The sequence below is a fragment of the Protopterus annectens genome, chromosome 3.part1 (assembly GCF_019279795.1).
Source record: "Protopterus annectens isolate FY-2018-M chromosome 3.part1, PAN1.0, whole genome shotgun sequence".
Taxonomy (NCBI): domain Eukaryota; kingdom Metazoa; phylum Chordata; order Ceratodontiformes; family Protopteridae; genus Protopterus; species Protopterus annectens.
The window spans coordinates 1,457,253,575-1,457,270,303 of NC_056732.1; the positions used below are offsets into that span (position 1 = coordinate 1,457,253,575).

Below are 16,729 nucleotides of genomic sequence, written 5' to 3' on the forward strand. Positions count from 1 at the left end.
GGGATGGAAAGGCCTGTCCTGAAGGATGGGGATGACAACCTGGGTAAGATCAGCTCCAGTGAAAAACATACTTCTGGGAATGGAGAATACTAGATTCAATAAAAATAGATTCAGATTCCAACTGTCGATTTGAAGGCTTCAAAATTTTCAGAACTGGAGCTGAAGAAGGTGAGCAATCAGGAGACCACTTGTTGGATTTTTTGGATTTTTCTTTATCCCTGGCTTACTCATGGCTTTTTCAACTCTGGATTTTTCTGTAGGTTTCTTAGCCAAAGGAGAAGCAGCAGAGGAAGCAGAAAGACTGAACAGGAGGAACTTCTCCTATGGAAGCAGGGACAAGCCTCTTGATAACAGGTCTGTTGCTCCAATCAACAAGAGCTCTATGCCCAAAGGCAATACAAATTGTTCATCCAGGTGGAAAGCACCTAAACAATAGACTTACTTAGCATCTGCATCTGAGTTTGGGGTTTTGTAGCAGCAAGCGACACATTTTTTGAACCCAGAAGGTTTGTCTGACGTCTGTGACAATCCCACAACAAAACCAACAATAACTACAAATACTAGTACAACTGTAAACAGAACCTACTACAGTAATGTACTGCAACTATAAACCTATAAAAGGTACTCTAAGTACTTGAAGAAACACTTAATTTTAACGACCAAAGTTTAGCAACAAAAATAAAGTGCCAACAGGTGAGGTAAAGTAAGAGGATATAAAACATACATCTTAAAACTTTTTTTTGGTAAGGGAAGGCAAAAAGAAAAAGAGTATAAACCACAGAGAAGAAAAACAGTGAAAATTACAATGAAAGTTATCTTGTAATCAAGCAGCAAATGAGATCTAAGGTAATTCTCTCCTTGCAGTGGGTTATGGGTAAGGGGAGGAGCCTGAGTACTAGATGCAAGGTCTGAGAGTGTCTGAAGTCAGGTCCAATAACCCAACCATTGAGGAATGGACAGAAAAGAGAACACTAGATTTGTCATTTTACATAATTTTAGTGAACACTTTCTACCAGTATGCATAACATTAGGGAAACCACCATACTTTAATACAAATTTATATATATATATATATATATATATATATATATATATATATATATTTTTTTTTTTTTTGCTTTTATTTACCAGGAAAGTCCAACTGGGTATGACCATTTTCAGTGAAGGCCTCCAGGAAAAGGCTCCAATAAATAATAGATGCACAATATAACAAGTTTAAAGAAGGTCTAAGAAAATATGTTAAAAAATACTGAAGTTCACTAAAATTGAATAAACAGGAATATCTCACTTTAAGATATACAGTGCAGTAAGTTCTAAGAAGTAACACTGATGCATATTACAGAGCTTCATTAAAGTAGGAAATTATCAGTTGAAGTACAGAGTATCAACATTTGGTAGCTAAAGTAAAGTGTTATACATCTATGATCATGCTGATTTGTAAGGTAATAAAAGGGCCAAAGTACCCATGTTTCTTATGGGAAGAGTGCAATAAACTCACTTCAATGAAGCATAAAGACAGTTGGGAAGAAATGGTTTAGCTGGTAGGAGGAGGAAATCATGAGTATTTGGATGCTTTTAACATAGAGATTCAGAACTTTTGCAAATTCTAGTATGATTTAGATATAGTTTGAGGTTGGTTTTACAAGCAAGGAGTTTGTTCATGTTTCTGATCAAGAGGAGGAATCTTGACCAATGGATGGGAGATCGTAGATATACCCCAGGGATTACTTCAGTGTCACTGCTTGACAGAGGCACAGCAAAATAATAGGCATAGTTTTATTCAAACTAAAGGGGTGGCGAAAGCCACATAACTATGGGCTAGGCTTATAAATGCCCTTGGGCAGATAGCCTAGTATGAACCTATGAACCTATGAACCTATGATTGTGAAGGGAATGTTGTTCTACAATTTAGCTATGCTTACTGAGAAAAAGGAGTCCCCATGTGAGTTGCTGGATTTTTGGAATTCTATGAGGTGTTGGTCCTTTGATCAATGGTTGTTTTTCTGCTTGTATCATTTTATTGTATTGCCAATGACTGGGGTGTTTCATAGATGGTGTAGTATTTTATGTGCCATTATGAGCTGTGTTTATATTATTTGGTGTGGTAGCTCTAGCCAGTTCAGGTTCTGCAAGGGAATATAATGATGGATTTGGTTTGGGAGGTTGAAAGTAAGTTTACTTATTTAAATTGTAAACTGTTCAAGCTTGCTCATTAGTGCAGTCCGAAGATGTGTGATAATTGTAGGATGTATACAGCAGCATAGGAAATTAAGAGGAATGCTGTAGTTACCTTCCTGCTGTGGTCAGTGAGAAATGGCCTGGCTTTGTAAACTTGACTAATCTGTGATGCTTTTTTTTGGACAACAGAACTCATGAGCTGGTCAAATTTAAGTCTGTCATCTATGATGATGCCCAGTAACTTTGCATGGGTGAATTGTTCTACTTTAGCATTGTTAGATGAGGTTATATTTAGTGCAGTGAAGGTTGATAGGAAGTTATTAGAGGTAAATAAATTCAATTTATTTTAGGGAGTATTCAAGAGTAGTTGGGATTGTTCCAGCCAGGTCTCAATAGATGAGAAGAAGTCTTGGGTGTTTTTTTGGAGATGGGGTAATGCTGTGGCTGTGCAGACAACAGATAAGTTGTCAGCATATTGCATGATTGTTGCATGTCTGGCTCCCTTGTGCATGTCATTTATGAATATATTAAATAGGAGGGGTCCTTGTATTAACTCTGTGGTACTCCTGTTTGTACTGGATGGTGAATAAAGTAGATGTCCTGTAATTTGAGAGTGCATGTGGCTGTTGATTTAACTAGAAAACCATTCATTGTCAATGCTGCTTAGTTCTAGTTGTAAGAGCTTGCTGAAGAGAAGAGGATGAGATATGGCATCAAACACTTTTAAGAGGTCCAAAATAGGGTGGACATTGGGTTACATATATTTCTGTTTTATGTCTAGAAAATGTAGTAGGGTTGTTTTGGTGCTGTGATAGGTTCAGAAGCTATGTTCCGAAGAGGAAAGAGAGTTTTTCTTGCAGAAAGTTTTGGTTTTGATATTGGATACATCTTTCTAGGACTTTATACAGTGGAGGAAGTATTGCAATAGGTTGATAGTATGATAGTTCACTTCAACCTGTTCCCCTTACAAAGTCATGATCATGACCTTATACTGTTTATATCTAGCCTTTATCTTGTAGCAGAATAAGTTCTAGATACACTGCAGTTGGGGAGAAAAGGAGTACACTTTCTTTCACAACACTGGCATTATCAGCAGTCACTGATAAGACCCCCCACCTCACATTTCAAGTACCTCCCCATACTTTACATAACTACTTTACAGCATAACAAGCACCTGACTTCAAGACATTTACTATACACATATTATTAAGAAAAAAGAACTTTTTACTTAAAGTTACAACTTAATTTCCTGCATTATCCTTCTAAACATTAGCTCCCTCCCTCTAATGAAGGTTCTTTGAGTTTGTACTCAACTCCCAGTATGCGTGGTTTGAGCCTTTTAAAATACTGAAGATATTGCCACACAGTTCAAAGAAACGTTCATATCTCTAGAACCACATGTGTTAATGGAAAACAGTCTTTACAATGGTTGCATTTATTCAATTTTAGGTATTAAACTGGATTTTACAAGCCACAATAGCCACATGTAATACAAATTATGTAATGTTGCATAAACAGCTTATTGATATCTCAGTAACCATTCAAGCAACACACACACACACACACACACACACACACACACACACACACACACACACACACACACACACACACACACACACACACTGACAGCAGCATTGTGAGCTTGCATATGATGTTAATAATCAAGTGACACAGAAAACTGCTTAAGATATTTAGAGAAACATGTAAATTATAACAATCCAAATAAATAGTATACAAACAATATTCACCATCTCTTTATTTATACTAAATAGCGAACAAATATCAGTAATATATAGATTTGTTTGCCATTGGGTAAGTTCTAATATGAAATCTCTTAATACTGTGTATGTAGCATGGTTTTTGGACTTATTAATGCAAATGTAAAGAAACAATAACTGATGCCTTGAGGCATTTGGATGTAACTGCAGAAATGTCTGGAGACATCACCAGGCTGTAATGAGTTAATGATAAAATAAATCAGAATTATACTTTAAAGTCTTCACACACAATAGTTTAACAGTTGAACTTCCAGTCCTTTTTTTCCCACTTCTTGTAGAAGCACGGTTCTCAAGCCCAAACCTCATCCTGTGGAAATGACGGGTTATACAGTTCATCCATTTATCTCCCCTTTCATATTTCTGCTAGTATTTTCTTCATCATCTTGTCTATCCAGCAATGGTGTATCTGGTTCAAGTCCAAGATACTCCTGTGCTTTTTTTTTTAATAGTATGCTCCTGAGCTTTTTTCTTTCACTTAAACACTTTCTTTTGGAATAATGGAAGAGGTTTCATTGGTAAGTTATGTCTATGGGCTGTGCCATTATCAGAAAAATGAGAGTCAGAATCTTCTTCAAATTGCTGGATCACTTTTTGTTGGGCAAACATTTTTATTTCCTCCTTTGTCTATTCTGCATCCAAAAAAGTCTTCGCTCTTTCTGAAAAAACTATTCTGAAGACAGCTGGATGTAGCAACTTGAATATTTCACCTCCCTGTAGACATCCTTTAATTGCAGGAATAAATTAATGTATCTTCTTCTTCCTAGTATACAGTGAGTAATCATTCTCTGTGAATACTCTGGTGTCCTTAATTGATAATACTTCACCATATGCCACAATTTTGTTAGGAGCAGCTCCTGCTGACATGACTACATCTTTACCAGTCTAGGTCTTGGCTTCTTTCTCATGGCCACATTTGGAGCACGCACATGATACACCCTTTCTTTTAACAAATCCTGATATGGAAAATCAGTCCAGTTGACTATTTGCACATTTTAATAAAATGAGTGCCATTTGATTCTTCCAGTTTCTCTTGAACAATTTTCTCTGTGTACTGTCTACTAGCTCTACTATTTTTTGAAACAATTCTTCATGAGAAGCCTCATTTTCAGTCAGTCATTTCTTCATTTTAATCTCTGATTTCTGCAGTTTTATCACTTCATCTGAATAGCCACTTACCACTACTTCTATTCTTTCCATTCTTTTCTCATTGATTGTATATATTTCTTCAGTGTCGCACTTATTTTAAACACTTCTGGATATATTTGATTTATTTTTTCCTCTAAATTATTGGAAGCCATCTCCTGTACTGAGGCTGAAACCTGATTTGCTTTTTGCTGAACATCTGCAAGGCTCTTCCCCACAAGAGTTTTCTTCTTCTCCTTTTCTAATTGATTTTCTCTTCCTTTCTCCAGATTTTTCATTGTTGACATCCAGGCAATGTAGGTAGTGTAGTGACTAACCTGTAACTGAATTTTATGCAAATAAATGGGTTTTGCTGGCTGCTTTCCAATGTTTCTATATTCACAATGGGAGACCTCTAATTGACTTTGTGTTCAGTGTGCAGTCAGCTTGAAAGTCAAATTAAAAAGAATCTTGAGGAGACTCCAGATCCTTTGTTGTCCAGTGGGATCTCCTGATAACTTTTATCTAACAGCTGTACAATTTCTTCGGCTGTTATTCTTCTTTGATGGGTAGTGACGTCTGGAAGAGATTTGTGATAAGGTCTGAGTTTGGACAGGAAAGGTACAATGAAGTCCATAGATTTTATACCCTTCACACAAGACTCTCATGTCATCATGCCATCCAGTTTTGGAAGTGAAGGGATAAACATTCTCCGACTACCTCTAGAGAGGAGCAGGTGGGCAAGATCTCAGGAATACTGAAAGGGTCTATCAGAGAAAGGACTTCTGAACCCTTGATTTTGCTGAACCCTGGGGTGGTGACCACTGGAATTCTGCCATGCAGGAGCACTGTCAAAAAGCGAGTCAAAGCTGGACTGCTGTCATTTCCTAAGACTAAAAAAAAATCTATGTTTCTGCAGGGGGGCTTTGCCCCCCTGTGCCCCCCACACCCCCTACTTTATTATTCTCACTCCGAGATCGCACTACAGTGGGGAAAAGGGAATTTTCCCTTACCCGCACTGTAGTCCGATGTATGAAACAGGCACACATACACGGAAGCGCTTGTCGATGTTAAGTGCTTTTGTGTATGTGCATTCGATGTTTTGTGATTTGGAAATATACTAGTCGAGCATGTGTCTGGATCCCAGATATATATATATATATATATATATATATATATATATATATATATATATGTCACTTTTTCTAATAGTTTTGCTGGTGGGCAGATATTTGGTATAGATCTGTAATCTGAAGCAGCTTTGGTACTTTAGGTAAAGGAACAATTTCCTTAAGAGGCAGACTAGGCTTTGAATTTTATCTGGTTCCTGTATACATACATACATACAAACAAATGTTTCAAGCACGGGCATTAAAGCCCTTCTAGCTTGTTCCCATAATAAATGTCCAGGCTGTTCTTAAAAATATCTATACTAGTACTTGGTTTAATGTAATTTGGTAGTCTGTTCCAAGCATCAGCTACTCTGTCAGAGAACCAATTAGTACACTTCTCATTGCTATAGAATCTTCTACATAGGTTATCTGACGATTCTCTTGTACGTTTTGATAACCCCAAACATTCCCAGAGGTAGTTGTCCCTAAATGCCCTATATACCTGAATAAGATCTCCTCTTAAATATCTGTAAGAGACACTGTACAAGTGCAGATATTTTAGTCTTTCATAATAACTTAGATTTTCACATCCATGGATGCCCTTAGTATATTTCCGCTGTACTCTTTCTAGTTTATTCATGCTTGTTTTCCTATAGGGTTTCCATATTGTTATTCCATACTCAAATTAGGGTCTAATGTAACTAACAAACAATGACTTCATTATGTTTGATTTCCTAGACTTTATAAATCTTTTTATACAACCTATAGTTCTATAACTATCATTAGCCAACTGGTTGATATGATTAGAAAAACTCAGTAGCTGGATATGACTGAGAAGTTTACTGCTTGGATTCAAATGAAAGAAGTTCTCCGTACGAATGAAGCAGTACTTTGGACTGTTAAAGTCAGTCTCTCTGCTATCAAATAAGTTCTAGGTACCTTCTAATAGGCTTTGGTTCCATGGCAAGAACCAAGCCACATCCTTTCTTTGCTCCTGGTTGAGGAGCGGTCTGTGTCCTATTCTGCAAGGATGGAATTCTGTCTAATCCCTATCAAAGACGTTTCCACTGTAGAGGTCTTTAACTCCTTGTTTGGCAGGATTGCTTCCCTGTCAAAGGATTTATCTACTTCTGATGACTCCATCTCCATCTTACTGACCTACAGATGTTCTTTCCTTTGGCTACTTTTCTCTCCATGGCCTCAGAATCAGGTCTTCTAGCAAGCTATTCCACAGGTCATAGGCATTTACTAGACTAATGACCACAAGGGCTATTTTAAGCCTAGCCATGCATCCCAAATCTCTGACAAGTTCAGATACCCTTGATAAATGTAAGCATGGGCCTGGGAGATGAACCATTTACATGTTACCTCTCAATATTCTAGCTGGTTCTGGAATAGTTCTTTAGATTCCACCTCAGTGGTGTTTTTTACTGCTTGAGATTCAACTCAATGATAGGATCCATTGACGTTACATATTACATTTAATGTTCTTACCATATCAGTTAATTTATGAGGAGGATCCTCTAACCATTCCCCACCCCTGGGGATGAGTGGACTTTCTGACCAGCATTTGCTTTTAAAAGTTCCCTGTAAATTAAGACAAATATATACATATATAATTTAATAGTCCCTGTGATTGGCTTTGCCCTGTCCACCACTTAGTATTTAGCATCTTTTTCAGGAAGTTTCCATGCATGCAGCTGACAATGTAACACAATTTTTTTCCATCAAAAAAGAATAAGATAACTGGGTGGGTATCCACAAATAAGAAGTTATGTACCTACCATAATGTTCCATGTTAGTTGTCTTCTCTCACCTTGTTTCTTGCTGGATGGGTTCGGAGCCGATCCTCGGCTCCGACTCGGCACTTGCTAAGCTCGAGAGCTAATTTTACCAGCTCGAGGCAACCCTATATCCCATGATGCAAGGCGTGACTACCCAGATCTCGTTTGGTAGCTATGGAAAACCCTGCCAGTAACCTTCTTCCTAGAAAGGAAGAAGAGGAACTAAATGTGGAAAGAAAACAAAGCAAAATAACCATTAGAGACTAGTGACACTTCCTACTGGGGCCCACAGAAAGAATGAACCGTACCCAGAGAAGAGCACAACTTCAAGGTCTGTCCATGCTAGGGGGAATGTGGGAGGGACGCAAGAAAGAAGGCGAGAGAAGACAACTAACATGGAACGTTATGGTAGGTACATAACTTCTTAATGTTAAGTTGTCAAACTCGCCTTCATTCTTGCTGGATGGGACCGCGTCCCTAGCACCTCTATCCTGGGTGGCTCAATGGAACAGACTCTTGAGAACTGTGGAACCAAACCTAGCCCTGTCCCTGGAGGCCAAGTCCAATTTGTAATGAGAGACAAAGGTGTGAGGAGTGGCCCAAGTGGCTGCCGCACAAATGGTGTCAATAGGTAGCCTATCCTGAAATGCTGTAGAAGTGGCTAGGCATCTGGTAGAATGTGCATTTAGTTTCGAGGGCAGTTGCTTGCCCCTAAGGAGATAAACATAAGAAATGGTAGAAGACAGCCATCTGGATAAGGTCACCTTGGAGACTGGAAGACCCTTCCTGTTTTCTGCATAAGAAAGAAACAGTTGATCAGATTTTCTGAATTGTTTAGTTCTGTCCAAGTAATATCTGAGTTGGCGATGGACATCCAAACAGTGAAGTTTCTGTTCCGCCCTGTCAGAATAATTAGGGAAAAAAACTGGCTATTCAATAGATTGGTTAATATTCGTCTGGGAAGCAACCTTGGGCAAGAAAGATGGATTAGTTCTTAAAGATACTCTATCTTTGTGGAAAACCAAGTATGGGGGACGGACACAGAGAGCATGAAGTTCAGACACCCTCCTGGCTGAAGTAACAGCAACCAGAAAAATTGTCTTCAAGGAAAGAAATTTTAATGAGCATGTAGCAGCCAGTTCAAAGGGGGGGCAGAATCAAGGATGCCAGCATTAAATTCAGGTCCCATTGCGGAGGGGGATCTTTGATTGGGGGTTTCAGCAGAAAGATCCCTCTAAGAAAAGCTTTGCAAAGCTTGTGAGACATTATGTTTTGATCCGCTAAGCCAACATGAAAATTTGAGATCGCTGCCAGCTGGACCTTAACTGTCGAGGAAGAAGAACCCGATTGAAAAATCTCAGCTAGGAAGTCCAAGACTGACTGCACTGGAGCAGTAAAGAGGTCTATGTTCCTGGACTTTGCCAGAAGGAAAAACGCTGCCATTTACTAGCATAAATCCTTCTGGTAGAGGACTTTAGAGAAGCTACTATGATATCTCGCACAGGATTAGAAATCATAGGGAACCTGGCTAAGGAAGGAAGTGGAGCAACCAAGCAGTGAGGTTGAGAGAATGAATGGCCTGCTGCAGATGACCCGAATGGTGGGTCAGAAGATCTGGAATTGGATCCAGATGCCAAGGCTGAACCAAGAGATGACGATGTAGGGACGGAAACCAAATTTGTCGAGGCCAGTAAGGGGCAATGAGAATCAACTTGGCTCTCAAGACGGTAGCTTTCTGAATCACTTGAGGTATCAGCGGGAATGGAGGAAAGGCATAAAGAAGTCCCGGGGCCAATCCTGGGTTAGAGCGTCTCTGGGGGGATGGCCTGGTAGTGGAAAGAGGGAGAAGAAGTCTGGGCATTTGCTGTTTTGGGGTGTAGCGAAAAGGTCGAAGCAAGGGACGCCCCACTTCTGAAAAATCTTGTCCACTACTGATTGTTTGAGAGACCACTCGTGTGGCATGAGAATAGCTCTGCTCAGTCTGTCCGCTAAGAAGTTGGATTTCCCGGGGATATGCGTTGCTATCAGAAACTGATGAGAGGAGATTGCCCATTGCCAAAGTCTGAGAGCTTCTCGACACAGTGGATAGGACCTGGTCCCGCCCTGTTTGTTGATATACCAGACTACGGACATGTTGTCCGTCTGAACTGCAATAGTCCCTAAAGGAAGAAAGTCGCTGAGGGCTTGCAATGTTAAAAGCACTGCTCTCATCTCTAGGACGTTTATGTGCAGATGGTATTCTATGAGTTGCCAAGTCCCATGGACCATCCTGCCCTGATAATGCCCCCCCACCCGATCAGAGAGGCATCCGAAGTGACTGTGGCAACCGGGACTGGGGGAACAAACAGTCGGCCTTGATGGAGTTGCGGAGAAGACATCCACCAGGTTAGGTGACTCTACAAGATTGCATCACGAAGATCTCATGGTGCATGGGAAGCTGCTGGAAGGACCACTGGGTGAACAACATCCACTGCAGAAGATGCATGTGGAAGCGAGCTAAAGGAAGCAGTACGATGGCCACAGCCATAAGACCTAGCACCTTCAGGACAAATCTGGCCGTGATCTTTTTGCTGAGTAGTATGATCCGAACATACTTTTGGATGTCCAGAATTCTTTGGTTTGTGAGTCTTGCTGACATCCCGACAGTGTCTAATTCTGCGCTTATAAAGGTAATAGATTGGCAAGGAAACAATGAAGATTGTTCGAAGTTTATAGAAATCCCTAACTGGTTGCAGGTGTGAAGAGTGTAGTCTCTGGCCTTGAGAAGTTGATGCCTGGTGGTGGCAGAGAGGAGCCAGTCGTCTAGATACGGAAACACCTGGAATCCTTGACGTCTCAGGTGAGCCGTGACCGCTGCCATACATTTGGTAAACACTCTGTGGGCTGTAGTGAGACCAAAGGGCAGGGCTCTGAATTGAAAATGACTGGTCCCCAGCCAAAAGCGGAGAAACCTTCTGGAGTGCCTGTGAATTTTTATGTGATAGTACGCATCCTGAAGGTCTATTGAGCACATCCAGTTGTCCTTGCCCAAAAAGGGTAGAATGGACTGAAGCGTGACCATCCGGAACCTTGCCTTCTTGACAAACTTGTTTAGTTTGCTGAGGTCTAAAATTGGTCTCCAATCTCCCGTCTTTTTGGGAACCAAAAAAAATCTTGAGTAGATTCCGGATCCTACTTGGTCTGCTGGCATTAGTTGGATGGCTCTTTTTGCTAGGAGTTTTGATACCTCCAGCTTTGCCAACTCCCTTAGACCGGGTGAAACATCTGGAAGGGATTGATGAGGAACAGGATATCTCGCGAAAGGGATATTGTAACCCTCGGATATGATCGACTGTACCCATTTGTCTTGAGAAAGGGAACGCCAGGCTGTTGGGTACAGCAACAATCTTCCCCTGACTGCCTCCAAGGGTGGACAGTCGGGCAACACCTCAGGGATGCTGGAAGGGTTTATCAGAGAGAGGCTCTCTGCTACCCTGATTCTGTGGACCCCCTCTGCCCCTAGGGCGGCTATTGTTATTACCCCCTCTGCCTCTGGGGGTAAACTGACCACGTGCGTCCGGCGTGACTCCCTGAGATTTACGGAACCACATTTTCCCTCCCTTCTGACCTTTGGGATAGGGTCTTGAAGGGGTGGAGAAATGGACTCCTATGGCAGAAAGAGTCTTGCCATCTTGCTCACACCTGGTCAATGTGTCCTTCACCTGAGGTCCGAACAAAGCCGAACCATCGAAGGGAGTATTAGTGAAGGACGCCTTAAAGGGGTCTGCGAAATTACAAAGCCGCATCCAGGACTGACGCCTAAGTGCCACTCCTGTGCCTGCAGCTCTACTTGCCCCATCGGCTGCATAAGAAATGAGCCGCATGGAGGAGTTAGTTATAGAATTTAGGATTCTGAGCTGTGAGGCAATCTTTTCTTGAGCCCCAGCAGCTGACGGATCCTGAACTACCTCACCTAGTTCCTTGAGAATATCTCTCTGAAGCCGGGTAAAGTGACAGAGATAGTTCAGCGAGCGCATAGCGAAGGTCGCTGAAGAAAACATCCACTTACCATACCTATCCATGGTCCTAGAGTCCTTGTTAGGAGGATGGACAGGTACAGAAGGATCGGCAAGTTCCTTCTTGGTGGCAGCCGCCACCACCATGGCATCAACAGGGACACCCTTGGTGAGAAACTGTCTGTCTGCGGGGGCCATGATGAATTTAAAAGGCCTCCTGGGGACTGGTTCCACAGAATCCTGGGCTGCCCATGCCTTTCGAGCCACCACTTCCATGAGCGGGTTGAAAGGCGGAGACACCCAGGAGGTGGAGGGTCGATATCCAAAAGCCTCCAGGTATACCGACTCATCCTCGGAGGGGTTAATGGAAGGCCAGTTCCCCCTCTGCTTAAGGAGTTCCAGGATGTCTGAAAAGGAGACATCCTCAGAGGGGGACCGTGGGGAACCCTCCAACTCATCTAAGTCGGTATCTGATGTCGTAGACTCAGGGGAGTCTGTGTGCTTCCTCTTGCATGTCCTCTTACGCGGGGGTTCTCCCGAAGGATCAGGAGAAACCTCGGAAGAGGAAGTTCTTCCCAATGGGGAAACCTGGGGCGATGGATCTCTGGGTCCAGGAGCAAGAGAATGGGAAGAGATATCAACAGGCACCGAAGAGGGAGGAGCTAATGGAATTGACCGTTGACTCAGCTCTGGGGCTAGAACACTCCTCATCACCTCAAAGGCTCCCCTTCCAGGGAGGCCAGAAGACTCCCGCTCTGAAGAAACAGGAATCCCCGGTCCCGCCGAAATAGAAGGCTCTGAGGCTGATGTCGGTGCCGAGCTCACCAATGCCGAAGCTCCAAGAGGGAGAGCGGGGTCGGACAAGGGTCCGATGCCACTCGCCCCCTCAGAGCCGACAAGGGAGACCCAACGACCGGATCCCTCCAAGGTAGGTCTCAAGGAGGAAATCGGAGTCAAAGACGACGAAGCCAACAGGGGAGGTATCGGCTCCGGCGCACCCACGGTCAACGTTCTGAGAAGCTCCGGCTCCGAACTCTGAAGGAGAGTCGGAGGAGGAATTTCAGGGGGATGAGGGATAGCGGTCATCTGCTGAGACGGGCTATGGAGCATCTGGGCCAGTGCCTGTGACTTCAGCAGTCTACTTACCACCCTCTCCAAGTCATGGTCTGACAGCCTGGAAGACCTTGAAGATCGGCTCCGATGGCTCCGCTCCGAAAGCAGAGGAGATCCCAGAGCCGAGCGAATCGACTCCAGGGAAGGGGACCGAGATCTCTTCCTGGAAGGAGACATCGGAGCCGAAGACCCTTCGGTTCCAGATGGAGCCGACAGCTTATCGGCACCAGTCTTGGTCAAAGATACGTCGGCTCCGGCCAGAGCCGACATCGACATCGATGCAAGTGTATCGGAGCCAGCCGGCACCGATACTACCACCTCAGAGATAGAAAGATCGGCTCCAGCCGGAGCCGATCTCGACTCCGAAAGAGTCAGAGCCACCGCCGAAGGCTTAGGAGTCACAGCCGGGGCTTTACATGGCTTAGAGGGTTTTCCCGACCCAGTCTTGGTCGGGGAGCCCTCTAGCTTCAACAAGCCACGTAGGATTAGTTTATTCCTACGTTCCTGCAGGACTCTCTGGCTGAAGGAGTGACAAATAGCACAGGAGACCTGCAGGTATAGACATCTTCTGACAGCACGAGTCACACTTCTTGAAGCCTGAGACCTTTACTTCTTTGGACATGGTATGCCCAACACCAAAAAGCACACACACACAATCCAATCACACAGTTAGCTATGAAAGGGGGAAAACTGATTAACACACCCACACTTCCTGACAGAAAATAATGGAAGGGAGGCTTAAGGCCTGAAGGGAGGAAAAAAACTATCCCTAATACAAAGGAGAAAGGGAATATAGGGCTAAGACAGATAGGTACTAGCTAACACTGACTCTTAAAGAAAGAGAAATAAGAAAATTGGAAATTTTTTGACTGACTTTAGTACAAAAAATACTAAAACTCTACCTGAGCTGGTAAAAGGAGACCTCTTCGCGAAGCGGCATGCGAGATCTGGGTAGTCACGCCTTGCATCATGGGATATAGAGTTGCCTCGAGCTGGTAAAATTAGCTCTCGAGCTTAGCAAGTGCCGAGTCAGTGCCGAGGATCGGCTCCGAACCCATCCAGCAAGAATGAAGGCGAGTTTGACAACTTAACATCACATCCTTTGTATGTCTGGCCTGTTGTTCCTTGAAGTAAGAGGTAAGGTCTAAGCGTGGATACTTGCAGCGGGTAAATGGTCACTTGGTCCAGTTGCTTTGTATATTCTGTAATTCTGCTTGTTAGCAGTAGGGGGTGTCCATTATTCTGGTGGGTGCTCACTAGTGGTAGGGAATGAAAATGCTGTGAATAAGGGAAGAACTCATTTATGTAGTCGATATGTGGTAACACCATGTGCATTCTCAGGAGCATGTATCAGTCACCAAGCATGGAAAATTTCAGATCAAAATACCAACTACTGATTGGAGGACAGGGCAAATCCAGTCAAATCCAATCAAATGACCCATTAAAGATGTGTACTACTTTGATCAACTGATTTAGAGATCAGCATGGTTCCTGTACACTTCATCAACTTTAAATTTCCTGAAGCTTCAACCAGATGAAACACATTGGTTAAAACTTCAGCGCAATAAGATGCACTTAAAAAGTGTTTTTTTGCACTTCATATCCCCTTATCTATCTAGCTAGCTACTTATCTGTCAGTTTATCTATCTATCTAAATAAACACTGACTCCATGGTCATACAACCATGGAGAAAAGAAAACCCCATAACAAATCTTATCTTTGCTGGTGCACAAACAGAAACTGCACTGACAGAGATTTCTTACTGGAAATAGCAATTAAGAAGTTCAACATCATGGAATTGAACTGCATGAAATTAAATATTGTCCAGTTTATACTTGACCAAGAGTATGGTTGCTTGATCAGTTTATCAGTTATTCAGCTTCTATAAGCCATCAATATCTCTACTGACGTGATCTCAAGAGAAGAAGAAGAATGTGAAACAGTTAAATACAACTGCCAAGAAACACTGTCTTGCAAGATCATATCCTACTGCACTACAAATACAAGGTATCTGCCTCAGCACTAATCCCCACTTAAACTTTAGCTCCTGATGGGTCTTAGTGTTACCAGTCAATAAATAGGTGTTATAATAGAGTGCCAGAGTACCAACTTTAGTCAGAGGAAGAGACAGATGCATAAGAAATGTTTTTAATATTTTTCTTTAAAACTGAATGCAAGATATAGCTATAACTTACCAACAATCCTCCCATCCTTATCACGCTTAACTTGCATTTCCTTTTCTTCTTCTTTCCACAACTGTACCATGAACTTAGCAGCTGACTGATCTTTCTTTCCACGCCATGTACTTATATGAGAAATGCTTTTTGGATTGTCACAAAATTCAAGCAGTGTTCCAAGGATCAAGTTGCGCATATTTTGTGAAGTAGACTATTTCACAAAAAAAAAAAAAAAAATTGATTTAGATTAAGCATGTATATGTTAACTGGATTCTTGTAGTCTCTGTTTCTTTCTGTGTCTGTGAAGCATAAAGTATCGTTTGTGTACCGTACACTATAGAAATTTAGAATTATTTTGTTTTTGGAGGCATTGTTTTTTCATATTCTGGATCCCCCCATCTTTTTAATACACTTTTATTGCACTATTACTTGTGACATAGGCAAACTTACATTTATATAAAAGAAAACAAACCATATTAATATGTTCATAGTTAAAAACATTATGCATCACATATTCTTCCATAAAATATAATCAAGCCAATATTACATAAATTGGTCAATTCCTTCTGTCCCTTAAACCTCATTCTTTCTCCAAAACATTTTTTCTGAGTGCATTATTCCCACAACTGTTATTTATTTTTCTATGTAATTTGTTCCTACCCATTTCCAAAGATACACTTTTGGTTCTTTTATCTCTGTTACAATATTCAGCACTTCAAATATGTTGGTTTAAACTTTGATTTCCATTTTTTAGTAATTGCTTTCTTGACATCGCCTTAGTATGTCTAGGCAATTCAGATCTTGTATCCCAGCTCAAAAAGTAATTCTCTTAGTTACACCCATTTGCTCACCATAGTTGACAAAATACAATCTGCCAATTAATTACACTCCCAAAAATAAAATTTAGCACTTACCATAACTATGCATCTGTGCTGTCTGTTTTTATCCTTCCCCAACTGATTGGGGGTCTCGGATTTGACCATGGATCTGACTTTGGACAATTCTAAAGACTTAGATCTGTAGCTTGAGCTCCTCCCTTTACTCATAATCACCCTCAACAACAGCATTACTTCAAATCAAGTTTACCCTCCCTTTACTCTATACAATGTGTGTACAAAATAGCTATAATATACTGTAAATAGGAAAAGACAAGGAGAAGAAAGGTGGAGCTCATAGATCAGTTGAGTAAGATATTTAGTCCTCATGCTGAAGAAGAAGCTTAGAAGATTAAAAGATAATTGTGAAATAGGAAGGGAGATGGAGGAAGGGAGGTTGAGGAAGGACAAAAACAGGCAACACAGATGCATAGTTATGGTGAGCACATAACGTTTATATCCAATATCTTTTTCAGCCATTCCTCAAATGATGAAGCAGAGTTCCCAGCTAGAGAAAAAACAAGGCGGTCCTCAAGGAAGGATATTTCAGAGTAGAGCAGAGCCAAATACTGCTCTGTTCATGAATAACATG

At 41.7% G+C, this 16,729-nt stretch overlaps 1 protein-coding gene across 2 annotated transcripts in view; it reads right to left on the reverse strand.

Moving 5' to 3' along the window:
- CFAP69 (cilia and flagella associated protein 69) overlaps nt 1–16,729 on the reverse strand; it is a 2,033,309-nt gene that overhangs the window by 563,232 nt on the left and 1,453,348 nt on the right. For both annotated transcript variants that reach the window (XM_044067529.1, XM_044067528.1), the window contains exon 17: nt 15,281–15,473. In XM_044067529.1, the coding sequence (XP_043923464.1) occupies nt 15,281–15,473 (193 nt within the window). The remainder of the gene's footprint in view (nt 1–15,280; nt 15,474–16,729) is intronic.